The sequence below is a fragment of the Haliotis rufescens genome, unplaced genomic scaffold (assembly GCF_023055435.1).
Source record: "Haliotis rufescens isolate VD_foot unplaced genomic scaffold, xgHalRufe1.0.p SCAF_105, whole genome shotgun sequence".
Lineage (NCBI taxonomy): Eukaryota > Metazoa > Mollusca > Gastropoda > Lepetellida > Haliotidae > Haliotis > Haliotis rufescens.
This window is the reverse complement of record NW_025963786.1, coordinates 27,456-54,594: the sequence shown is the minus strand read 5'-3', so window position 1 is coordinate 54,594 and position 27,139 is coordinate 27,456. Positions and strand designations below refer to the sequence as shown.

Below are 27,139 nucleotides of genomic sequence, written 5' to 3'. Positions count from 1 at the left end.
ACAATGCCTATATGAAGTTCCCTCCAGACAAATTCCTTCCACATAATTTACTATTGCATCTCAGAGGACTGTACCTTGGGTACTGAAACAGATAATGAACATTACCCTGATAAAAGTAACCACAACTAGAAGATAAATTATGAGGAGCAAATCTATCAAATTTGTAGCCATTTATTTCACTACGTTCTTATCTAAATGTACTATGTACTATCCGATTCTTTCCGTTACCAAATATTCTATATTGATGAGTTACATTACTATCGATCCGGACTTTCGTTGTCAAACATGTTAAATCGACACAAATTAGCCTCGAGCAGATCACCACTCAGCTGCCCAGCCATTCCACAGAGATTTTTCTTAAATTGTTCTGATAAACAAAACCAGAATATCGGAATCGTAACTGACATATCTCCCTTACTTGCGATATGTTCCAATGTTGTTAGAAATGTCGTGTCATTTTAAAACGTATATAAATCCAATCATACCTTCAGATCATTGTTGTAACATGTCTTTTGGTAGTATATTTATCTATACTACGAAATGTTTCATGTTTCATACTCTGTGGGGAGTGACTAATATTCACACCAAGTACCAGATAGATAGTTAGGAATGTAACGATGCGTATAACTATAGTTGCTGCAATTGCTTCTCTGAAATGAGAATAAAATGTTTCATGTTTGTTATTCCTGCATTAAAACGTCTTAAATAACTCCTACTTTTACATGTTTTCTAAAATAACATAAACCCCTTGTACGCAGTGAGTTTTACTTTAGGAGTTCAACTGCAAATAATATGTACTATGAGTTGTAAGTTAATGTTACTGAAACTTGAAGATTATCTGTAGACTTCTTTTTATAGATTTAGATATATATTTCTTCCCATTTACAGAATTTCGATTTATAGTGACTCTAAACACAACATGCTCAGGACAAACTATTCTACTGAAGTAATGGGCACATTTCTGTTTTGTCTTCGTTTTATTTCGTGTTTAAGAAAGGTGGGTGTTATAAAGTGAACGGTTTTGCTTTCAGAAAAGCAGACACCGTGTAACTGGCATTGAAAAATCCGAACTACCTCATCACACAAGGACCAAGTACATTCGAGTAATGAAAAAAACGCAGCTCATGTCGTCAGAAGAGAGTTCGGTCGACGAGGATGGCAACCGGGTCTTCAATGTGAGAAGGAGGGACTGGGAGAGTCATGAAATGAGGGCCGCTAAAAAAGTGGCCGACGAGACATTTAGTAAAACAACCAAGACAGCAGCGTCCATCGTACCACGGACGAGACGAATTACAGGTGTCTCGTCATTTGCACCACCTCCTGCCTGGTTGCAGAAAGAAGACAGCTGGGTCAGCTCAGCACTGACATACCATGGAGTAGTTTAGAATCATCATCATTCATATCCTCATCAGAACATGCTTACTTACTTACTAAAAGGGGTGTTTTTATAGGTTAGGAATTTTAGGGTTTATTGGCAGCTTGTTTTTTGTCCTTTTTTTTTAAATGCGGCCAAGTAGGCCTGGTTTGATTAGATATATGCTTAGTGCTTCAAAGGTTTAAAGTCATGTAGGGGGTTCAGTACAGTCATGTGATTGTTGCAATTTAGTGAGGATTGGAGTGTTGTTTGGTCTGTGTTGCTGGTAATGTGTTCCATAAAGTATTGAATAGGGCGCTCTAAATGTAAATGTCACACGGGAATAATACGTGTTCGGGCGTTTCTTTTTAAGTTGCAGTGGGGGTATTTACCGGTTTGGTGGTTTTTTTAATTAGGTGTAGGTGAGAGCTTAACTTAGTGTGGCCTGTTTGTAGTTTGGTTATTACTCTGTCAATGTTTTTGGTTTTATGATGGATATGTTTTTTTGAGTGGCGTTTTAGTTTGCAATCATATTTCTGATTGTTATTTTGCCGCTGTTTTCCTTTGTGATACTTTTAATTTCCTTTTTTTTATTTTGGTAGGTTGATGCTTGGGATGCTTACTTCTTCTAATTTTAGTGCTGATTTGGCTGCTTTGTCTACATGTTCGTTGCCAAACACCCCAACGTGGGCAGGGATCCAAACTATTTCTATGTCTTTACCTAGTTTACGTAGATTGTTGGCGCTTTTATCTGTTGTATTAGTTTGGGGCGTTTTTTGTGGTTTTGTTTTTATGGCCTGGAGCCCACTTAATGAGCCGGGATGCGCATGAATCACGGTCGTCAAAACGAATATATTTACCAATTATATGAAGTCAATTAGCCAGTTCAAGAGACAATACCCTGGTGTAATTACGTCGCATGCCTCTGGTTCACGGTTCGTCTGATCTCCCGTCATAAAACCACGATGTTTATTTACCTGGAGCCCCAGACAGCGCTGACTTCCCTGTGTGCAAGTACGTACATGGCAATAAATGGTTTGACAGTTGTTTGACGGAATCCCCCCCCCCCCCCCCCCCCCCCCCCCTCCTCCTTCTACCTTTTATGGCATATTTCAAAATTCCAAACTTGACCTGTTTTGTATATATGTATATATTATTATGTTAATATGGACAATGGTAAAATTCATAATCACAGTTCAAGGGCTGTTCACAAATTATGTAAATCTGCTTCGTGATGAATGAAGCATGGTAATAAATGTATGCATCTGAGTCATTTGTTCTGTATTCTTTGATGAGAATGAGTTTTCTTATATTAATGATGATTACTCTCACAGAATATTTGATAAGAGGATAGGACTTTCAGTTGAGAATAGTTATGCAAAAGTATAGGCGGTCTGTGCACATGTGGTAAAACTGATATATCATTGACATGATAATCGGGACTTGGAAATCATAGTCTTTCATTATATGACATAAATACACGTCTATAAGGACGCCCGACTTGTTCTAGAAGCGTAATTTCAGGTTATCTGAAATCTGTCGGTTTGGAATTATTATTTTTTGTTTGTAATAAGGATAACAAAAACATGTTTTGTATTCTATTGAAGCATTCATAAATAATTCAGTGTTCGTTTCCCGCGGTTAAAGAGTTTAAACTGATTGCAAACTGATTTTAAAATATATGGTTCTGTCTGTAGTACGTCCTGATGTCATAATATTATGTCGTAAACATGTTAAATAAAACAATTATTGATAACTTCCTGAATTCCAATTGTTCAATGAACAGAATTATTCACAGCTCTGGCCTGAGACAACAATCAATTAGATGTTACTAAAGATTGTCCATTCTATGATCTTAGGCACATGTCGGCGCACTTACATGTGAGCCGTCTAGACGACCGTCTGTTTTGTCATTAAATGGCAGCTGCCATCCAGCCGAATACTTAATCTTGAGACCTATTAGGGTCTTGTCGAGTCAAGTGCGGGTCTCTCTCCCACCTTAGGGACTGAGACTGTAAAAGCCCCTCGCTACACAGACAAGTAGTGAATGTTTGAGATAAATATATTATTATATAGTTTAAACTCAATAAATAACTGTTGTTATTGTCCAAATTACTGATAAAACATATTTTAACTTTTTCCTTCTAACCATATTTCCAAACCATTCCAAACCATTCCAAGCCATTCCAAACATTTCCAATTTTGGAAATATGCTTGGAAATGTTGCCATTCCAATTTTGGATTTTTTGGAAAGATCGATCTTTCCAAGCTTTGGAAATGTTGGAATGAGCGATCTTTCCAAAGAAATCCAACGATCATTCCAAATTGGAATGGACGCTATTTGGTCTTGTGTAACATGTTGAGGTTGCCACACATCACACTGTAACGGGGACCAGCATGTCGGAGAATTGTAATTAAGGTTCCTCCTGATCTAAGCACTTGGGCGAGTGAATTAGGACCAGTACACATAATGACAGTTTAAGCCATACTGTGACAAGTATATGAGGCTGTAAGACATAAACAGTGACAAAACTGGTAACTCTCTAATAATACTATTAATTTCACAATAAAAAAGAATGCTATACACACAGCGCACGACAGACAGACAGACACAAACACACACACACACACACACACACACACACACACACACACACACACACACACACACACACACATACATGTACACATATTCAAAATAACGGCGTGTCAGCTTAATGTGGGAGGAAACCCCAAAGTGATGCAGGTCTCAGACGTTTACCACTTCGGTGAAATCCACGGGCACGGGTATGGTGCTGACAAACCTAGAAACATAAACGGGGCGAACCGGGATTCGAACCCACAATCATAGGTTTCTGATAGCTTTCGGGTTAACGCGTGTCCAGATAAACGTAGTTGGAATTCGAAAGCTCGAAAGGTTTCTGGCATGCCAAGGGACGCAACTCTGCACACGCTTTGTCTCGTCTCAGACAGCTGGACCACCCTTGTGCCCGTATATAGATAGTGTGTACAGAAAGATGAATAATGACGGGAGGCACACCTGCAAGTTCCGGGAACTGTGCATGATGACACGTTGACGTGGAAGAAGATAACGACACTGGTCGAGGAGGAAGAAGCGGTAAAGATGTCGATGTGGGATCATGCTTGCCAGGATCAGGGCTGAAGCATCAAGAATAAAACTGATTATTATTATATTCAATTTCCAAAAGGTATCCTCAGTTAACAAACATGTAACCTAATAAATAAATATGGTCTCTATTATTATTATGGTCTCTATTATTATTAAATCTGTCATAAGGATTTAGTTATTGTTACATCAGGATATCTGTACTTGTCGTCACCTCTCTGCGTTGTGCGGTAAAGCGATGGTGTGCTTCCTTCTCTTAAGGTAGAATACAAGAGACAACATCAGCAGAACTATCACGATGACGACCCCGGATACCCCAGCAGTGATGAAAGGGATGTTGTTACTTTCATGTTGATTGCGTGCAGTCATCTCTGTCACAGACATGTCTGGAATGAAACAGTGGCGATGATAGGGGTTTGCGTTGCAGTTGTAAAGTAAAGATTATTTTTATATAATTATGTAATCAGCATAAAAGTAGAACAATAATTACAAGATATTCGCAAGTTGTCACCACGAAAACAATGCACAATATATATTTGAAAACGATTGTGGTAACGTTTTTATTATGTACACACGATATTCTGGCTCGGATATACAGTTAACTACGGTTATTACGAAATAAAAGGGACCACTTATTGTAGTTCGTTATAACCGCAGTTCGTTATAGGCACATATACACCCTATATACTGCAAATCAATAGGACCCCAAACCAGTACGTTATACCCGCCAGTTCGGTATAAGCGTTTTCGATATAAACGTAGTTTACTGTATAATTTATTGTCATCAGTTCACCAAATGGAAATGGAATATATTTATTATCAGATACTTCCTATGGTCATTACTATAGAATGATTTGACGCAGTGACAAAATGATGCCCGATGCAATGCCCTATTTTGACTTGTTCCATTTGTTCCTGTGCTTTTCCAGGTGAACAGTTGACTTGCCTTTCCATGTGTTTGTGACGGGTGCCACAGATGGGGCAGAATACGCTCACCTTTTTCGCGAACACCTAGTATCATCACTATTTGATAGTGATTCATTCATAAACACATGCTCATGATGTAGTCGGAGTCGTGCGGTCGACTCTGCTCTTGGCGGATATTTCAATTGAATATGGAAACTTTAAGGGTTTTGATCACTTTTATACAGTTTAAGCTATAATTATCTTCTTAACGTAAGGATTAGAAAAGTCCCATCTCGTGACATACGTTTTTGCATTTCCACAACTGCCCACAGTAAAATGAGTGAGTGACTTGGGTTTGAACAATATTTCAGTTATATCACGATGTGGGGGACCGCGAGGGCAGGTCGCATGATCAGAGGTTGAGTTACCACTTTGGTGATACCCACGAACATGGACATGGTGCTGACACTGTGTACTGATGACAATACCAATCACATGGATATGGCGCTGACACTGTGTACTGATGACCATACAGATGACATGGATATGGCGCTGACACTGTGTACTGATGACAATACCGATGACATGGATATGGAGCTGACACTGTGTTCTGATGACCATACAGATGACATAGATACGGCGCTGACACTGTGTACTGATGACTATACAGATGACATAGAAATGGCGCTGACACTGTGTACTGATGACCATACAGATGACATGGACATGGCGCTGACACTGTGTACTGATGACCATACAGATGACATAGATATGGCGCTGACACTGTGTACTGATGACTATACAGATGACATGGACATGGCGCTGACACTGTGTACTGATGGCCATACAGATAACATAGACATGGCGCTGACACTGTGTACTGATGACCATACAGATGACATGGACATGGTGCTGACACTGTGTACTGATGACCATACAGATGACATAGATATGGTGCTGACACTGTGTACTGATGACCATACAGATGACATAGATATGGTGCTGACACTGTGTACTGATGACCATACAGATGACATAGATATGGTGCTGACACTGTACTGATGACCATACAGATGACATAGACATGGCGCTGACACTGTGTACTGATGACCATACAGATGACATGGACATGGTGCTGACACTGTGTACTGATGACCATACAGATGACATAGATATGGTGCTGACACTGTGTACTGATGACCATACAGATGACATAGATATGGTGCTGACACTGTGTACTGATGACTATACAGATGACATAGAAATGGCGCTGCCACTGTGTACTGATGACCATGCAGATGACATGGACATGGTGCTGACACTGTGTACTGATGACCATACAGATGACATAGATATGGTGCTGACACTGTGTACTGATGACCATACAGATGACATAGATATGGTGCTGACACTGTGTACTGATGACCATACAGATGACATAGACATGGCGCTGACACTGTGTACTGATGACCATACAGATGACATGGATATGGCGCTGACACTGTGCACTGATGACCCTACAGATGACATAGATACATGTTTGCAATGTCCACAGTGTAGGCGCCTGCTGGGGCCGTTACGAAGAATAACATCCCGTCCAGACAATGGACACAGTGCACCCTGGTGGGATAATAATACGTTAACCTACCCTGTGCTACGTCACACGTTGCATCCTCATCAGTTGTGCATGGCGACAGTTGAGTCTTGTTCAGAGCTGCACAGGAAGTGCACGACACGCAATGACCTTGACCTTTGTAGAACTGTTTCCCTGGGCACATGGAACACACGAAGTCCGACGTGGATGTGCCTGCAAGTATACCTCGTCATTGAATGTGAGCGTCTAACAGTATTCTAGTTGTGTAACGGCGCGTCAGTTTACAGACCGAGGAATGTAATGGGGTGATTCTTTGATTCGAACCCAAGACGAACTGTTCTTGATTTGACAAAGGATCGAAGCTCCTTCTTGCCCCTTAGACTACTGGATTATTTATAAGCATCCCGCTTGTCAACGAAAGTGACAATAAAAATAACGCAGTTTTAAAGTTGTAAAGATATAATATTTGCTTTCCAAGCATTTGTATGTAACATATGCGATTTAGTATGCATTAATATGTAACATTTATTTATGTTGAGAATTAGTTCGGTCTCTAAGAGACTTGCCACGTTTTCGCAACTTTTCAAGATTTAGGACACGCTTTCTTTTAAAGCTATATATTTCTTACAGATTTTGCTTCAGTAAACATCACACGTAAAACGCCAGAGATTAACCAGTCACGATTATCCAAAGAAACAGATTTCCTTCGGCCAAATCATTAGAAACACGATTCAAAACCAAGGAAATCTTAAAAAGAAATCAACAAAAATAAAATGACCAAGTAAGAAAATCCTGAAAATCGATGAAGCATGAATCACATGAAACACAGGAAAGAATCAATTGAAGGACGTGGTCATAAGATATGTCCACCATGTCTATCCGCGGTGGGAATAGCTTTCTGGACGTTTCCTTGACATTTTAAGTTTTTCAGTGATTCTTGTTTTCCCGGTGTTTCAAGATAAATTCCGTTAAATTTCTAATTGTTATTTTTTTTTAAATGTGTAACATTTCGAAAGAAACATGTTAAATTTGCAATTTGCAAATTTGCAAATCTGGGAACAGTGCGAACACGTTTCCATGTCCCTAATCCTAGTGGACACCGCTCAGAAAAGTGTTTCATCTTAGTGGACACACCTCAGAAAAGTGTTTAATCTTAGTGGACACCGCTGAGAAAAGTGTTCCATCTTAGTGGACACCGCTGAGAAAAGTGTTTCATCTTAGTGGACACCGCTGAGAAAAGTGTTTCATCTTAGTGGACACCGCTGAGAAAAGTGTTACATCTAGTGGACACCGCCGAGAAAAGTGTTTCCTCTTAGTGGACACCGCCGATAAAGGCGTTTCATCTTAGGGGACACGCCGAGAAAAGTGTTTAATCTTAGTGGACACCGCCGAGAAAAGTGTTTAATCGTAGTGAACACCACTCCGAAAAGTGTTAAATCTTAGTGGACACCGCCGAGGAAAGTGTTAAATCTTAGTGGGCACCGCTCAGAAAAGTGTTTAATCTAGGTGGACAACGCTCAGAAAAGGGTTAAATCGTAGTGGACACCGCCGAGGAAAGTGTTTAATATTAGTGGACACCGCTCAGAAAAGTGTTTAATCGTAGTGGTCACCGCCCAGAAAAGTGTTTAATCGTAGTGGTCACCGCTCAGAAAAGAATTTAATCGTAGTGGACATCGCCCAGAAAAGTGTTAAATCGTAGTGGAAACCTCCGAGAAAAGTGTTTAATCGTAGTGGAAACCCCCGAGAAAAGTGTTTAATCGTAGTGGAAACCCCCGAGAAAAGTGTTTAATCGTAATGGTCACCGCTCAGAAAAGAATTTAATCTTATTGAACACCGATCAGAAGAGAATTTAGTTTTATTGGACGCCGCTCAGGAAAGAGATTAATCCGTCAACTTACCATTTTGTAAAGTGAACTGATCACTATCACAGGGTGTGTGCTTCTTGCACGTGTGAGAGTACCCATCATTATACAGATAATATCCGCCTGTACACTCGCAGGTCAGATCACTTGTTCCGCTGCAGGCTTGGACAACCACCATGTTGGTGTCGTGGAGGCACTGGTCAAGACAGGGTTGGCAGCGTCCAGCTTGTGTGTGATGAGACTGGAAGGTTTGAGGGGGGCACGGCCTGCAGTCGGGGGATGTGAAGTTCATGGCGCAGTGTTTGTACCTGTATGTTCCTGGTGGACACTTGAAGCACACAGTTCCGTGGTGGAGATAGGAGACGGCATGATCCTCTGTTGCCTGTACAAGTTTTATTAATCAGTGAAGTACATGTGAGATTCTTTCAAAACATGTCTGGTTCCCTTACCATGCTGGTAGTGGCCCCAAGTTACTCACTCACTCATTTATTTTCGAAAAGCATTGCCGAGTCGGGGATAAAATTAAGATTTCTACTTAATGTGAGACTTATTTATTAACTGAAAGTAAAATACACATTTATTAGATTAGTTTCGAAAAGCATTGCCCTGTCGGGATAATTGAATATAATTTCGTCCTGATGTGAAACTGAACTTATTGACGCTCGGAAAAAGATTTGTCCTCCTGAAAACAAGTTGAAATATATTAGTCCAGGAGCCCCCTACTGACCTGTATATTTCATGATTGTTCAATTTGACACCTAGATCTCTTTTATAGGTCCATTAATAAGAGCGCATTTCAATTTTGAAGTTGCCCTTCCCCACTTTTTCGCCAGATAGTCCATACCGGCAAAATGAGAGAAAAGGGTAAATTCTGGCTAAAATGCCCCGGCTGTGCCATTCAGGCAGTTCTGTTTTGGATACCCCATGGGATACCCCTTTCAGAAATACCAATGAAAGACTCTCTCATTCATGCAGATAAATGGCCCCTGGCTCCTGGACTATATGTTTTAAAGGACTTTTAAGTTAATGATAAAATAAGTATGTGTCTGAAATCCATTTATAGAAGAATATGTTCACCCAAAATCATAAAATTACTTTCAAGATATTATTTGAATTTTAATGGTATCTGCCATATCTCTTTAAAAACATAAACATTTGTTGTGTTGTTTTGTGTCCCTGGTCCATGTTTGAACCCAGAATATATGAACCGTGGTTTGTCAGTGCCATACTAATGATCATTCATTAAAGTGGTAAATGTACCCGACCCGACATTAAGCTGACACGCCGTGATATAACTGAAATAGGGTTCAAAGCGGTGATAAACCCAACTCACTCACCCACTTGTTCTGGTCCGGTTTGATGTAACACATGTAGCAAATGAGTTGCATGTTGGACATTCTGTCCCCTACACATGTAGACAGACGAAACGCGTTATCGGGGTGTTCGAGAAGACTGGTTGCCTAATCTAAAGTGAAAAATTGGTCCAATTTCGAAACAATAGACTCTTGCATTCGTGACCAACTCGTGCCATTCCGGGACAGGTGACGGCAGGGGAAAGTGGTGACGAATAAAGGCTCTTGTACCCATGTGGGGAATCGAAGCCGGATCTTCGGCGTGATGAGTGAACGCTTTTACAAAAGGCTACCCCACCGCCGCTCTTGTGGAGAATGTACTACACCTAATAGGGTTGATTTGTATGTTCTGAGCGTCAGATAGAAGAAATCGCACAATAGTGACACCTTTTGCTGTGGACATCACGTGATGCTGTGGAGGTATATCCACAAAATATTGAGTCAATTGTGCAACTTGTTTCACTGTAACAAGTCAATATTATACGCAGGAGTCCTTTGGAAGAACGACACACTTGTGGAATGTGCAGTGACATGAATCACTGATAATGCGCATGCGGTGTCGCCTGTACGTAACTCGTGGGCGTTAGCAAATACTTACATTACAACAGGCAACATTGTCCCACACAATAAACAGCGCAACCAACACAGCAGGGCCTTTGAAAAAGCTGACACTGGATATTTGAAAAGGCTTCGTCATCCGTCTTTTGTATTTGTGCAGTGAGCCCATCACGATGAAGAGGGCCTGAAATCAGAGATACATACACGTCAATATATTGACTATGTTACAAGTGTGGAGCATGTCATGTATGTGTCTTTTCTTTCTTCAATAACTGTTGTCACCTGGTCACTAATCATGTGTACATGAAGATAACATCAAGTCTGGCCATGCTTTGGTGAGTCACCATGTCATCGTGACCCGTGTTTGCTGACGTTTATTCTGAGTGATACACCGTCGTTGTCGTTATTCTTAAACATGTCATGTATGTATCCTTTTTTTCTTCAATAACTGTTGTCACCTGGTCACTAATCATGTGCACATGAAGATAACATCAAGTCTGGCCATGCAGTGGTGAGTCACCAGGTCATCGTGACCAATGATTTCTGACGTATATTCTGACATACACCATCGTTGTCGTTATTCTTAAACATGTCATGTCTAAAAGGAGGATGCGATTGTGTAACAGAATGAATAGAAATATACTATAAGCATACAGTGGTATGTTTGTTTGTTAGTTTTATGACGCCGTTGTCCGAAATATTTAAGCTGTTCCAGCTATATAACGGCGGTCTGAAAATAATCCAATCTGGACCAGACAATCCTGTGATTGCCGCCGGGGTACGATGACACGCAATCAACCACGTTATTTGTCTTACCACCCTATCCAATCTTAACAGTAACAATAGAATGGCGGGTTTTATTCTTACCCAGGTCCCCAGGGTTAATTAGAGATAGTGACACCCCGTTAATCCGGACGTTAGTAGACCCACAGAAGTCAGCTGTTTTAACAAATTTTCGGATTTATAACCAACAGCAATAGAATGGCATAGGAAACATTAGTGACACCCCGAGATAGTGACACCCCGTTAATCCGGACGTTAGTAGACCCACAGAAGTCAGCTGTTTTAACAAATTTTCGGATTCATAACCAACAGCAATAGAATCGCATAGGAAACATTTTCTCACCCATGGTCCATGGCGGTAATTATACACAGCGATAACCCGTTTAATCCGGAGGGTAGCCCCCCAAAAGAAATCGTCCGGTTTAACAAATGTCCGGATTAATTAATTAGGAATATTTAATAATGTCCATATGTGTGTAGATGTAAGCTTTCCCAGTTGGAATCGACTGCGAGGTCGTTTCCCGATTTGCCAGTATCCGGTCTACCAAGGCTGCACTGTAGACAGTAGCACACGGAATACGAATAAGCAAGTACCAATAAGTCATTAGTATTGAGCCAATATCCCAGTCTTGTGAAAGTGTCAGCAACACGGACTTCATTTATGTTGTACTTGTCATTGTCTCGTGATACGATGGCCTAGTTTGGGTATATAGGTAATAAGTATATATAGGTTATACCTATCACAAGCCATGAGCCGCGGGTCTATGAGTCAGTGGCTAAAATACCTTATGTTAAAAATGATTGTTAGTAATCCAGTCGGGTAGCCTAGTGGTTAAAGCGTTCGTTCGTCACGCCGAAGACCCGGGTTCGATTCCCGACATGGGTACAATGTGTGAAGCCCATTTCTGGTGTCCCCCGTCGTGATATTGCTAGAATATTGCTAAAAGCGGCGTAAAACCATACTCACTCACCCCAGTATTCCAGTGAAGCTCCTTCCCGGGCTATTCGTCCGGATAAACAGGTATAATATGTTTTGAATCACAGAGACGCCCCCACATAGGTCGTCCAGAAAGCGAGGATTCCGGTTTAAAGAGAGCTCACTTTGAATACATTTCATAACGGCTTCTCCATTACATCTGGTGAGTTATGGTAGAATAATGTAACGTCCTACCGACAACATACATGCGTATTGCGACGACACATTCAATATATACATGTACAATAGGATTGAAGTGAGTGAGTGAGTGCGTTTTACGCCGGTTTTAGCAATATTCCAGCAATATCACGCCGCGGGGGACACCAGAAATGGGCTTCACACATTGTACCCATGTCGGGAATCGAACCCAGGTCTTCGGCGTGACGGGCGAACGCTTTAACCACAAGGCTACCCGACCGCCCCTGGGATTGAAGACAAAATTATGAACGTAAATAACATATCCTTGCTGTAAACATAACATACCTTCAAATTAACAAGAGTGAGTGAGTGCGTGAGTTTGGTTTTACGCCGCTTTTAGCAATATTCCAGCAATATCACGGCGGGGGACACCAGAAATGGGCTTCACTCATTGTACCCATGTCGGGAATCGAACCCGGGTCTTCAGCGTGACGAACGAACGCTTTAACCACTAGGCTACTCGACCGCCCCGAAATTAACAAGATTATCAATTATGATGTCGATGATCAATAGTATAAAACAATGGTTGTGTTCGAGTAAAATAACAGCCCTCTCACTGATACATGTACCTTGACAATCCCCACAGTGAAACGCTGGCCACAGTGTGATCGCCTTGGCAGTCCAAGATAAAACGTTATGTAAACCGTGGGAGACTTACCGTAACAGTGTTCTGTCAATGGCAATTCACAAGTCACATGTGCGCGAAAATATTCGAGATTCTCCTCCCCCGCCCTACTTCCTGACGTCATATTAAAAGAGCTAAAATTGATGCCACATACTTTCTAAAAATAAAAAGTGCCTGCGTGGTGTAACGTGTTAAGCGAGCTGTGATGTAACAGCTATCTCACAGCCTGTATATGTAGGCCAATCTTAAAGGGGTGTTCGTAGTATGAAAGGACGGTGAACCCGATACCCCTTTCTGTCAATACTGAACATCCAAATAGACATGTGTTCCCTACTCACACACACATGAGTCCCAATGAGGGGCTGGTCAGCCGAGAGGCAGAAGGCGGCCCCTTTAACACTTAAAGCAACCACATCATGACATTTTGTTTTGCTTGAACCGTCGGAGAGTGCCGAGCTCCAAGCATATTTGAATATTGTTAGCGAGCATCTCTGTATTTCTTTCATACTTTGTTATCATTCTTAATTAAAACAAATGTTATGTTATATATTTTACGAGATAACATATATCAGGAGCATATCCCCCCTAAAGTCCACCCAACTATTTTCAGCATTCCTTCAGGAGTGAGTGAGTATGGTTTTACGCCGCTTTTAGCAATAATCCAGCAATATCACGGAGGGGGACACCAGAAATGGGCTTCACACATTGTACCCATGTCGGGAATCAAACCCGGGTCTTCGGCGTGACGAGCGAACGCTTTAACCACTAGGCTACCCGACCGCCCCCAATATCAGAAGAAGAAAGGCTGTCTCATCTTGTTGTGTTACGGTACTACTGGCTTTTCTTTGTGTAAAAGTGAAATATGATTTTTCTTTCACATAAATGCGTATGCGTATAATAAATAGACTATATTATGCTTTGTCAAATAAAATGTATATCGCATCGAGTGACGTTTGAAAACATTTTCACGAGCTGCGAAGCATCGAGTGGAATTAGGGTTTTCAGACTTCACGTGATGCGATATACATTTTATTTGACAAAGCATAATACATCGTATTTGTCAAATTATGAAATAGTATATTTATTATATACATTCGATGCTAAAATGGCCCCCTTTTCGAAGTTGTATAGAATAAAGCTTATACATGTATTCGGATATTGGGTCTATGTTTGTGCACGATACCGATAATTATTACTTGTCATTGATTAAATAAATAATTGTGTATTTTCTTCGTAATCCATTCTGTTTACATTTTATAATATATATATTATTTCTTCTGTATAGATAGATCACAATATTGGAACAACAGGTTAACGTTGTGTTTGCAGTGTATGGCAAACCATAGACTGGACTCCTACACCGTAGGAGAAAAAAAGTAATCCATTGGAGGGTATGCGCCCAGTGCAAGTTGTTACTGCAGAGTTAGTGCGGGGTAAGTGCAGTTAGCCCTTAACGTGAAGCATACACCTCCGCCCTGGATCAGTTGTTAGTGCAGAGTTAGTGCGGGGTTAGTGCAGTTAGTCCTTAACGTGAAGCATACACCTCCGCCCTCGATCAGTTGTTAGTGCAGAGTTAGTGCGGGGTAAGTGCAGTTAGTCCTTAACGTGAAGCATACACCTCCGCCCTGGATCAGTTTGCGTCCTATTTGCCCCGGATCTCTTCCATCCACATGGCGACGCATGGGCAGTGAGCGCGGCGCCTTACCTCTACTCCAAGTGTACCCGGGTTCCTGCGTCTGAAAGAAATGACAGTCAAGGATAAGCATCATTATCACACTTCTATATAGTCATTGTATCAATGTATCAGGACTAATTGTTATATCTGACTAATATGAGTAAGGCATTTATGATTTAGGTACACATTCTGTGACAACCGAGGTTCGGTTTAAGGCGTGATGGCGGTTGCTGGAAATAATGGTGAGTTGGTGCGATCTGCCGATCCAAGTTCACACAAGGTTTCGACGAAAATATTGTTTGCAATATTGAATAATTGTAATAAAACAGATTCCATAAGTCAACATATACAATAAGCACATTTCATCACCAGGTAGTGTAATAACATGTTGAAATGCGATTTACGTTGTTTTGTGCTCACGATAATGTCTTCGAAATTTGAAAAATAAACAGAATTCATATTTTCTATGTGTTCTTTCTAAAATATTGAAGAAAAGACTGCCTACCTGGGCCTCTTTTGTCTTCTTCTGTGCCCCCTTGTTTCTTCTTGGCAGTTGCTCTGCCTCCAGAGGACTTCTTGCAACTGTTCTGGCCATCGGCATTATTTCAGCCATACAGAGCGAACTGTTCTGGCCATCGGCATTATTTCAGCCATATAGCGCGAACTGTTCTGGGCATCGGCATTATTTCAGCCATATAGCGCGAACTGTTCTGGGCATCGGCATTATTTCAGCCATATAGCGCGAACTGTTCTGGGCATCGGCATTATTTCAGCCATATAGCGCGAACTGTTCTGGGCATCGGCATTATTTCAGCCATATAGCGCGAACTGTTCTGGGCATCGGCATTATTTCAGCCATATAGCGCGAACTGTTCTGGCCATCGGCATAATTTCAGCCATATAGCGCGAACTGCTCTGGGCATCGGAATTATTTCAGCCATACAGCGCAAACTGTTCTGGGCATCGGCATTATTTCAGCAATATAGCGCGAACTGTTCTGGCCATCGGCATTATTTCAGCCATATAGCGCGAACTGTTCTGGGCATCGGCATTATTTCAGCCATATAGCGCGAACTGTTCTGGGCATCGGCATTATTTCAGCCATATAGCGCGAACTGTTCTGGCCATCGGCATAATTTCAGCCATATAGCGCGAACTGTTCTGGCCATCGGCATTATTTCAGCCATATAGCGCGAACTGTTCTGGCCATCGGCATTATTTCAGCCATATAGCGCGAACTCATCTGCGTCCAGGGTGTCTTCTTTGGGGGTCCCTTGGGTTTTCTTGGCATCGTCCTGCCTCCAGAGGACTTCTTGGACCTCTTCTGTCTTCTTTGCCTCCGGGGTGTTAACATGATACTTCTTGGCAGTCGTCCTCCCTCCGGGGGCCTCTTCTGCCCCTAGGGTGTCTTCTTGGCCATCATTTGCCCCCAGTGAGTTGGGTTTTAAAAGCTTTTAAAAGTATTCCAGTTATAGCACGGCGTGTCAGCTTAATGTGGGAGGAAAACCCGAAGTGATGCAGGCCGTAGACTTTTACCACTTCGGAAAAACGGGTATGGTGCTGACAAAACATTTCACATGATTGATTCGAACTAAACAGATCATAATTAACAACAAAACAACATATGCTGGTTCGTTGAAATAGGGCAATACTTACCACCAGGTGCAGGTCCTGGGCGCCTCAGTGACAAGCCTACACACAAAGAATGTACTTCACGATTCATCACGCTAAACAGGTGTTGATGAAGATAGTAAAAAAGAAACTACCTTTCGATTAATTACTGGTCTGTTTAATAATTTTGCAGATCAAATATATTTGCAGATATTTAACCGCTGATAAGATACAGGTGTCATGCTTTCCAAATTTACAGTAACAAGATATACTCCAGTGTAACACAGAGGTATTTCAAAGTTGATTCTATACAAAGAAAATGGAAACCGTCAACGCCCGAAATAAAACAAAATTAAATTCAACATTAATCCATGGTCTGGGAATTGTAGTTTATAATAAGCCCATGAGCGCTCGTCGCGCCAGTATGTGTGTTCACACGGATGTGTGAGTTGTACTAACCGACAAGTGAATATGTCCTAAGCATGTATCGTTTTCGCAATGTGGATGTAAGATGGTGGTGTAGCACTGAATAAAACTCTTTAATTCGAAACAACCGTGCCAACTGTGCATTGTTAACAGCAATGTTCCAGCTATATGCCTGGGGTCTGTAAATAATTCAGACTGGGCAAAACAATCCAGTGTATATCCCATATGAACACAGCTTACCTTTCATTCTGAGTGATATAACATGTCCGATATACATACACTCCCGACTTTTATTCTGAATGATGTATATACTATACTTCTCGCCTTTCATTCTGAGTGATGTATATAACATGTCCCATATACATACTTCCTCGCCTTCATTGTGAGTAATGCATATTATATATCCTATATGAATACACCTTCACCTTTCATTCTGAGTGATGTATATAACATGTCCGATATACATACTTCCTCGCCTTCATTGTGAGTAATGCATATTATATATCCTATATGAATACACCTTCACCTTTCATTCTGAGTGATGTATATAACATGTCCGATATACATACTTCCTCGCCTTCATTGTGAGTAATGCATATTATATATCCTATATGAATACACCTTCACCTTTCATTCTGAGTGATGTATATAACATGTCCGATATACATACTTCCTCGCCTTCATTGTGAGTAATGCATATTATATATCCTATATGAATACACCTTCACCTTTCATTCTGAGTGATGTATATAACATGTCCGATATACATACTTCCTCGCCTTCATTGTGAGTAATGCATATTATATATCCTATATGAATACACCTTCACCTTTCATTCTGAGTGATGTATATAACATGTCCGATATACATACTTCCTCGCCTTCATTGTGAGTAATGCATATTATATATCCTATATGAATACACCTTCACCTTTCATTCTGAGTGATGTATATAACATGTCCGTTATATATAATATATTCACCGGCATTTCATTGTGGGTAATGCATATTATATATCCTATATGAATGAATACACCTTCACCATTTATTCTGAGTGATGTATATAACATATCCAATATACATACTCACTAGCCTTTCATTGTGAGAAATGCATACTATATATCCTGTATGAATACACATTCAACTTTCATTCCAAGTGAAATATTGCCGATGTGACTTAAAATTTTAACTCATTCCAAGTGAGGTATATAAAATGTCCGCTATACATACACTACCGACCTCTGCATGATGTATATACTATACTTCACACCTTCCATTCTGGGCGATGTATTTAACATGTCAGAAGTACATACTCTCTAGCCTTGCATTGTTAGTAACGCATAATATTGATTGTTTGGTCCAGACTCGATTATTTACAGATCGCCATCATATTGCTGGGATATTGCTGAGTGCGGCGTCAAACAATCACCACTTTGTTAATGTGTGTGAACAAGATTTAAAAAACAACGGTATTCTTGATAAAAAGTGAAGTTCCAGGTTTATTTTCAACGAAATAAACCTCCTTAATTGTTTGTATATGCAAAACAGGATAGTACATTCGTAAAAATAGTGAAATATCTATGTCGGAGGTTCACATGTAAATATTTCAGTGGTGACCCGTGAAGATCCGGGGTAGAATAGGTCTTCAGCAACCCATGCTTGCCATAAAAGGCGACTATGCTTTTCGTAAGAGGCGACTAACGGGACCCGGTGGTCAGGCTTGCTGACTTGGTTGATGCATGTCATCGATCCCAAATGGCGTGGATCGATGCTTGTGATATTAATCACTGGATTGTCTGGTCCAGACTCGATTATTTACAGACCGCCGTTAAACAACAAACAAACACAACAGTGGCCTTAGGTGTACAACAGAACAAGGATATAAAAACGTTTGTTTTTAATTGTTTATTCTAACAAGTAATTAAGATGAAGGTACATCTCGCAATTAGATCATATCATTGGCATTGCCAGCATATGTACGGACATGAAGTGAATACTCAGTACAATGTAACCTCGTTAATCCGTAAATGCGTTCCCCGTGAAATCGTCAGGTTAAAACAGTGTCCGGATGAACGAATCATCGGGTCGACGAAATGCCACGTCGTTTCCAAATATGGAAGAGTTTCCAACAGATTCACCCGGAAAGCGGGTTTCCGGATTCACGGGGTTCGGACTTAAAAGGGTTTTGCTGTGAACCACATTGCAATTACAGCAAAGATATCTAATGGCTAGAACGGTAGAAAAGATGCCACCGTATACATATATTAAAATAATGTAAGTCGCTGGGAAAAATATACAAAAGTATTTAAAAAATCATAAACAAATACTTCTGGAAATTTCCTCGAAATATATGAGTAGAATAAACGCAGACTGGGTGTTTCAGGATTTCCATCTGAGGGAATTATACATACATATATACTCACCGCCAAAAGATACGCGAATACTATAGATGTTGGTTAATATAGGAATAATTATTCATATTCAAGATAAGTAACATTGATTTGATGCACAAACGAACATACTGGTATGTTGTGTGAACCGACGCTCATGAACGCATCACATGTGACGTCATAAATCCATGCAGCATATCGTGATAAGAATGACACTCTGTGGTAGGACTTCATGATCACTGATTGTTAGTTTTTTCATTAGTTGCTACACATTGGAAACATCTCTTCTTTACGCACATTCTTTTCTATATGTTACTATGGTTCGCGTTTCTTTTGGCTGTGAGTATATGTATAGATGACCAGATGCTGAAAACAAACATATATGCTGAGATCCCTGTAAATTAAGTCGTGTCTTTGAATACATTTTGAAGTTCCATCATGTTCAACTGAAAATGAATTATTGACTATCCTTAGAAAAATAAAGATATGGTTCTGCCAAGAGCATTGTGCATGACTGGTACCCGGGTAACCATTCTGTCGTTGTGACAGCTACACATTCCATCACACCACCGAAGCAATAGTCACATGAACTCAGGAAGGTTCTCCATATAAATAGCACAAGTCACTGTTTTTATCACAGAATTGCATACGAGTCCATGTTCAATAACTTAACCTTTTCGTGAACACCTGGTGTCATTACTGATTTTCAGTGGTCCATTCATATAATTTCCGCTATATGGCCCTTTGCGTCAAGTGGAATCTGTTTCGGCAGAAAATCTAGGCTGGTTGTTCTCTTGAATTGGCAATCTATATTTAACCGTGGGTAGTTGTACCATGGCAACCACTTCAGCATCTACACATTCCATCACAACACACAGCCAATGGTCTTTCGGACCGAATAAGGTCTCCTTATAACGATCACAGAGTGCTGACTCCACACATTGCCATCCTGCAGGTTTTCTGTCTGTCGGTGGTACGTCCGCACATCATACAACAGACTGTGGGGTATGTTTCTGTTTCTGTTCTTTGGCTAGTTCACAACACAGGTCCCAAACATCCTTGTATAGTTTGTCATTATGCCCAATAACATGTTCTATGGTATCGAGTATGCTGTCAATCTTAACATATCCATCTTCATTGCACCGTGACCATTCTTCCAGGGCCTTGTGGATCTGTTCCCTTACATCACCCTGTTCCTCCCATTGAATCTGCTCACATCGACTGGTTACATTCGATCTAAAGTCAGCATCCCCTGGAGAGTTATAAATGAGAAAATAAAATATCTTAACTGTCACGACAAGTGTAAAATCACATATTGGGGAACTCAACACGGTATTAAACTACATACCCTATAAAACCATCAAAGAGGCACATTGGCGGTCACAGCAAATGAGAATCAAATGTTTCAAATGTCACCAGTGCTCTTCAGAATAGCCGTCTAGTACTAAACAATGGCCCTACTCACTGTGGGACAATGTCTCATTTTCATGTATGGAGTGAATGAGTAAGTATGATTTTACGCCGCTTGTAGCAATATTCCAGCAATAACACGACGGATGGGCTTCACAAATTGTACCCATGTCGGGAATCGAACCCGGGCCTTCGGCATGACGAACGGACGCTTTAACCACCAGGCTACCCGACCGCCCCTTTTCATATACCCATGTATCACCTTAATGCAAAACGGAAATGGTAACAGATTCTTGACCGTGGAATACACTGTCCCTTTAATTGTACCGTCTACTTCATAGAGGAATGTTGCTGCCCACGGCGTTAATCAAACCTGAAACCTAAATCTATTTGTAGTGCAGGTTTAACGTAACTCTACCTGGAAGGTATCTCATGAATCGTTTCCAGTTCGTGAGTCTGCTGCACAGGAGGTCGAACACTCTCAGCTTCCACATGTCTGGATCTGCATTTGATAAAAGGATGGAATTATACATATGACAAAAACCTTATGTTTTATTCACATTATACTCCCAGGAGTACAAAACAGAATACATTTTGATTCACTAGTCTCTTTGGAATAGTTACAATATACACTATAGCTTACAGCCTCCGCCCTCATGATCGTGGTGGAGTTCCGGAACTGTACCGCGGAGTTTACGGTGTACGTTTTTGTAATAGGGGGGTACGCTTTGTGGAATAAACGCGGTACGGTAGCGGAATTAACGTATTGTTTAGCTGTGGTATTGCTAAAACATTACGGGTGAGTACTTGCGAGTAGTAATGTACATATACATGATGCCCAAGTAAACATCTACTTGTATACCTAAAGTATAGGGGGCACGGGTGGCCCAGTCGTCTAAGGCGCCGCGATTCGCTGTGCAGAGTTGCGTCCCTTGGGCACACCAGAAACTTATGATTGTGGGTTCGAATCCCGGTTCGCCCCGATTATGTTTCTAGGTTTGTCAGCACCATACCTGTGCCTGTGGCTTTCACCGAAGTGGTAAACGTCTGAAACCTGCGTCACTTCGGGCTTTCCTCCCACATTAAGCTGACACGTCGCGATATAACTGGAATACTGTTAAAAGCGGCGTTAAACCCAACTCACACACACACACACACCTAATGTATGCTCACTAAGAAAAGAGAATGAGGTTTATCAATACCACTAAGATCGGGAAATGATGACACTGTTCTTGCGCTGACAGCACTACTACCACTGAATGTTCTTTGTTTTTTCCTTGGTGGTTGAGTTGAACACGTGGAGTTGGATCTGTCAATTAGGGGTTCAGTGACTCTAAGAACAAACAAATATAAAAACACTTTATATAAACAGAGATACTGAAAGTCACATTCTCATCGAAACAAATCAGGCACATATTCGTTTGTCAATGGAAAGTGAGTGAATGAATATTGGTTTACAGGGCTCCAAAGCCGTACAATTTTATGGCGACGACCCAAGAGCACATGCACTGATGGAAAACTGTTGCATCATCACGATAATGGTAAGCCTATTTGTTACATACAAATGTTTTACAATCAAAGCTACTGTTAAACATGTTGGTCCTAACTGGAAAGCACATTTGATGTATTACCTTCTTTCATTCAGTTCAATGCTGTAGATCCCCTTTTGACCTTTTCTTGCCATAACATAACGTACTGCTAGAAGTACTGCCGCAGCAATGAGGGACAACAGAACTACTGGAACAACCACGACTACCACGCCTATATTGCCATCCTTCTTGTGGGTCGTTATTTCTGGGATTCCCGTAACTAATTCGGTCGTATCTGCAAACAAGGAGAAGATAATCATATTTTATATCCTGAACAAATTATTGTTATCAAAACAAATAATTTAAGCTCTCCCCCACCCCACCCCTCCCATCGCTATCTAATTAGGTTATTGAGTCTCATCAAACCGATAACATTGTTACTTGAAACATTTAATTGATATATTTAAAAATGAATATTCTAATTTTATCTTTGTTTCAATCTCAGTCTTAATGTTTAGATAACACAATAAGGTCTATATGTAGTTTGATCTTCACGCTGGGTGCAATACAATGTATGTGAAGCCCAGCACTACTTGGAATATTGCTAAAAGCGTCATGAAAAACACATCACTATTACTTTGTTTGAATGTGTGTGTGTGTGTGTGTGAGAGAGAGAGAGTGTGTGTGTGAGAGAGAGAGAGAGAGAGAGAGTGTGTGTGTCTGTGTGTGTGTCTGTGTGTGTGTGTCTGTGTGTGTGTGTAGGAGAGAGAGAGAGTGTGTGTGTGTGTGTGTGTGTGTGTGTGTGTGTGTGTGTGTGTGTGTGTGTGTGTGTTCTTAAGTTACATTACATATGTACCAGTGTGTAAGAAAGAGAGTGTGTACCAGTTCTCCTACCATTTGTGTGATGATGAAGACACTGGGCATCAGAAGTTTCATTACAGGGTTTGAGCTGCGTGTTGTTCTCCCCACTACACGAGCTGCATGTCCGACACTGTCCATCCCTGGAGAACTGACCCTCTGGACAATAACCACATTCGGTATCTGATGTTGATGTCCCTGGAACAGTAGAACACGAGAGAGAGGGCTATTACTGTTGTCAATGAATATTGCGTTTCTCAAACAACTTTCATAAATCGCAATGTAACGTTTAAGAAATCTTTTATTTATTTACTTCATTTATCCTTACAACCCAAATATGTACTTTTTACTGTAGAAATATCAAACTTCCTTTGCTCCTATAATATATTTTTTCTTCTCCTGTAAAACAGAAAATAATACCATAACTGTTATTCTATAATTAATAAATATATTGTTACTTATAAACATTCAACATAACAATTCTTACCGGGGTTTTTTATAACTTGTCCCTCGGGGCAGGAACTGTATATTTTACATATTTTTATATCGGAGAACACGTCTTTCACCTGTAAATAATACCCTTGTTTACACTGACACTTCACATCATGGGTGGATGTACAACTCTCAACCACCTCCATGTTGTCGTCATGGAGACAGAATGTCTGGCAAGGGGAGCACTCTGTTGCCTGGCTGTAGTGAGACTGGAAGGTGCCAACAGGGCAGTCATTACACACAGAATATGTGAAGTCCCCAGTACAGTGCTTGTCTACGTATGTTCCAGGTGGACACTTGAAACAGGTGACTCCATCATGGGGGTAGGTTCCCAGGTGAGGGGTGTCTCTTATAATCTGTAATCAGAAACATGCTCCTATATTACGTGGTAGTTACATATGTTCTCTGTCTTGACTACAACATATTACAGATCCCCATGTACATGACCAGGAAAGAATTACTATTTTGCGTGCAATCTGACGCTATATTATCTATATGAGACGTTGTCTGGGAACACAGGAATAACTGGAGTTATGTTTACCTGTTGTGTTATCAGTTCGTATCCTATTGTGTGACCAGACAGCATATAATTTTTTACTGTGCCTCAAAGTGAGATTGACCAATCAGAGAGCAGAACTACTGACCCCACATGAGCGTATACCGTCAGTTTAAATCCAAGATGGTTGATACTGACCTAATATTAGACCATATGCCGTCAGTAACAGCCATTTTGGATTTTCAAACACCCACCTCACATATTTCACATGAAAATTCGGGTACCGGAATTCGTTATTTGACATTGTTTTGTGTTTTAATATCATTAATTGTGATCTTCTGGGATGTTAATCTGTTTTTTAGATCACGTTCTTGTTGATAAAGATTATAGTTAATTTGTCAACAAGCTTTGCCCTCTAAGGTTTGAAGAGTAGTCTCCCTTTGACCCTTAATGTCAACCTACGGTTGTAATTGTCAAGTTTTCATTTTGACATGACACGTTCGATATGGATGTCAGGGAGTGTAAACTTTTCGGCATAACAAATTCGTTATGGTGTCTTTAGTTGCCGTATACGGTGTGATATTAGGTTAGCAGGAAAATATTTACACGGTATACGGCAACTAAAGACACCATAACTAATAACATGAACCGTAAAAGAATATTGGACACTGTCTCTAATTGTGGTACAAAGTTATGAGGTCTTACCCAATACTCTTAGGAAATCAGAATTACTAATGCCATTGAGAAATGTGAATTTAATAAATATAATAAATACTTACAGCCGCCAAACATGTTGTTGGCAAAACCGTCATAAAACAGAGAGCCGTTTGTAATCTCAATCCAGGGTGGAAATATGTCAACGTCATTGTCGCTGCTGTGTCCTGGTGACAATGAAATAGGCCTATGTATACGTATTACCATACTGTTATACCACACGGGATAAACTCCGAAACTCAGTGTGATCAGTCAATCACAGAAACAGAAGGCATATTGAGGTCATTCTCAGAAATACACGGACTGTTTGGACAACCACATCAACTGTCCTGATCAGCCGATTGTCGCCTCGTGAGTCATACTCTAATTTCATATCACGAATCTTGTCCTTGTTTATTCCCCACCACCGTCTCAATGTCAAGGGAATACTAGTACACGTATCTGTACTCAGTAGGTCTATCGGTCGAATGTAGGTCTACCCGGACTACATTGAGAGCCCATTCACAAATGTAGGTCGCGTGACATATACTTTGAACCCTCGCGTCAAACCTCGAACCTTCTATATGACATGAATGTGTACAAACCTTGGTTAGGTATATGAGAACGCTATCTATGTAAGTCGCGGCGTCATCGTTTTTTCACGTTCAGTGGTTGCGCCGCATACCTTAACAAGTAATCATTTACGCAATGCCATAACAAATATATCTTATATATAGTATCGGACATTATGCCTTTAGCATCAAGGAATGGTTCTTTGAAGTTACGACATCGCATATATTTTTTACTCAATTTCCTTTCTTAAAGGGGCGGTCGGGTAGCCCAGTGGTTAAAGCGTTCGCTCGTCACACCGAAGACTCGGGTTCGATTCCCGACATGGATACAATGTGTGAAGCCCATTTCTGGTTCCCCCCGCCGTGATATTGCTGGAATATTGCTTAAAGCGGCGTAAAATCAAACTCACTCACCCTTTCCCGAAAAATATAGTCCGCCTCTATGGTCTTATGCTTGGAGAGCGGAATGACGCTGGTTTAATTATCTGGATGCGTCATACCAAACTATGTTGAAAGATGGTACTTGTTGTCATCGTGCCTGGTGCTCGGCATTCGGCTAAAACACAAGAAGGGGTCGGGTTTAACTCAGTAAACTGTGTCTGAGTGGGGTATTCTTGATAAACTTCAGCATGATATCTCAGTGGGCTAGCACTATAAAATCGGCATTAGTCCGGACTAGTAGAACTAAGCAACTACGCTGACACACACAGTATGCAGAAAATGCAGTAGTCTTGGACGAGACCTTAAGCCCCATACACCTTTCATCCCCACCCTCTTTAACGACACTAAGACCTATGTGGAGTCGCTTATCCAGTGCATCTGCATCTGGCATCATTTGTAACTTTCCTCCACATCAAGCTGACACGTGGAGATTCAGCTGAAATACTGTTTAAATCGACGTAAAAGCCAACCCAATCACTCTTTATTCAAAGCCGACCCGTGAAGATTCCTGGGTAGAATAGGTCTTCAGCAACCCATGCTTGCCGTAAAAGGTGACTATGCTTGTCGTAAAAGGCGAATTACGGGATCGACGGTCAGGCTCGCTGACTTGGTTGATGAATGTCATTGATCCCAACTGCGTGGATCGATTCTCATGATATTAATCACTGGATTGTCTGGTCCAGACTTGATTATTTACAGACCGCCGTCATATAGCTGGAATATTGCTGAGTGCGGCGTCAAACAACAAACCAACCAACCAATTATTCAAAGCCTAGTCACTCAGGAATGAATGAGGTGGAGTCCTTGCAAGCGCTTGGGACATCGTACATTCACTCAAGGTTGAATAAGGTGGAGTCCTTGCAAGCGCTGTGGACATATGCATCGTACATTCACTCGTGGTTGAAAAATGTGGAGTCCTTGCAAGCGCTGTGGACATCGTACATTCACTCATGGTTGAATGAGGTGGAGTCCTTGCAAGCGCTGTGGACATCGTACATTCACTCGTGGTTGAATGAGGTGGAGTCCTTGCAAGCGCTGTGGACATCGTACATTCACTCATGGTTGAATGAAGTGGAGTCCTTGCAAGCGCTGTGGACATCATACATTCAGTCATGGTTGAATGAGGTGGAGTCCTTGCAAGCGCTGTGGACATCGTACATTCACTCATGGTTGAATAAGGTGGAGTCTTGCAAGCCCTGTGGACATCGTACA

At 41.0% G+C, this 27,139-nt stretch overlaps 2 protein-coding genes across 2 annotated transcripts in view; both read right to left on the bottom strand.

Annotated features, from left to right (window-relative positions):
• Positions 1–15,611, bottom strand: part of LOC124152841 — a 39,205-nt gene extending 23,594 nt beyond the window's left edge. The window contains exons 1-8 of the mRNA XM_048392015.1: positions 15,516–15,611; positions 15,041–15,071; positions 13,280–13,380; positions 10,794–10,937; positions 8,880–9,225; positions 7,036–7,194; positions 4,696–4,867; positions 4,395–4,513 (exon numbers count right to left, since the gene is read on the bottom strand). Coding sequence (XP_048247972.1) covers positions 4,395–4,513; positions 4,696–4,867; positions 7,036–7,194; positions 8,880–9,225; positions 10,794–10,937; positions 13,280–13,380; positions 15,041–15,071; positions 15,516–15,611 — 1,168 coding nt within the window. The remainder of the gene's footprint in view (positions 1–4,394; positions 4,514–4,695; positions 4,868–7,035; positions 7,195–8,879; positions 9,226–10,793; positions 10,938–13,279; positions 13,381–15,040; positions 15,072–15,515) is intronic.
• A 3,325-nt stretch (positions 15,612–18,936) lies between these two features.
• LOC124152871 (tumor necrosis factor receptor superfamily member 1A-like) lies at positions 18,937–25,483 on the bottom strand. The gene is made up of 7 exons (XM_048392008.1): positions 25,001–25,483; positions 23,721–24,081; positions 23,270–23,431; positions 22,478–22,670; positions 22,049–22,179; positions 21,265–21,348; positions 18,937–20,688 (listed from the first exon to the last, which is right to left on the bottom strand). Exons 1-7 carry the CDS (start codon positions 25,085–25,087, stop codon positions 20,423–20,425), a joined length of 1,284 nt encoding a protein of 427 aa, XP_048247965.1. The 5' UTR covers positions 25,088–25,483; the 3' UTR covers positions 18,937–20,422.
• Between the last annotated feature and the right edge of the window lie 1,656 nt (positions 25,484–27,139).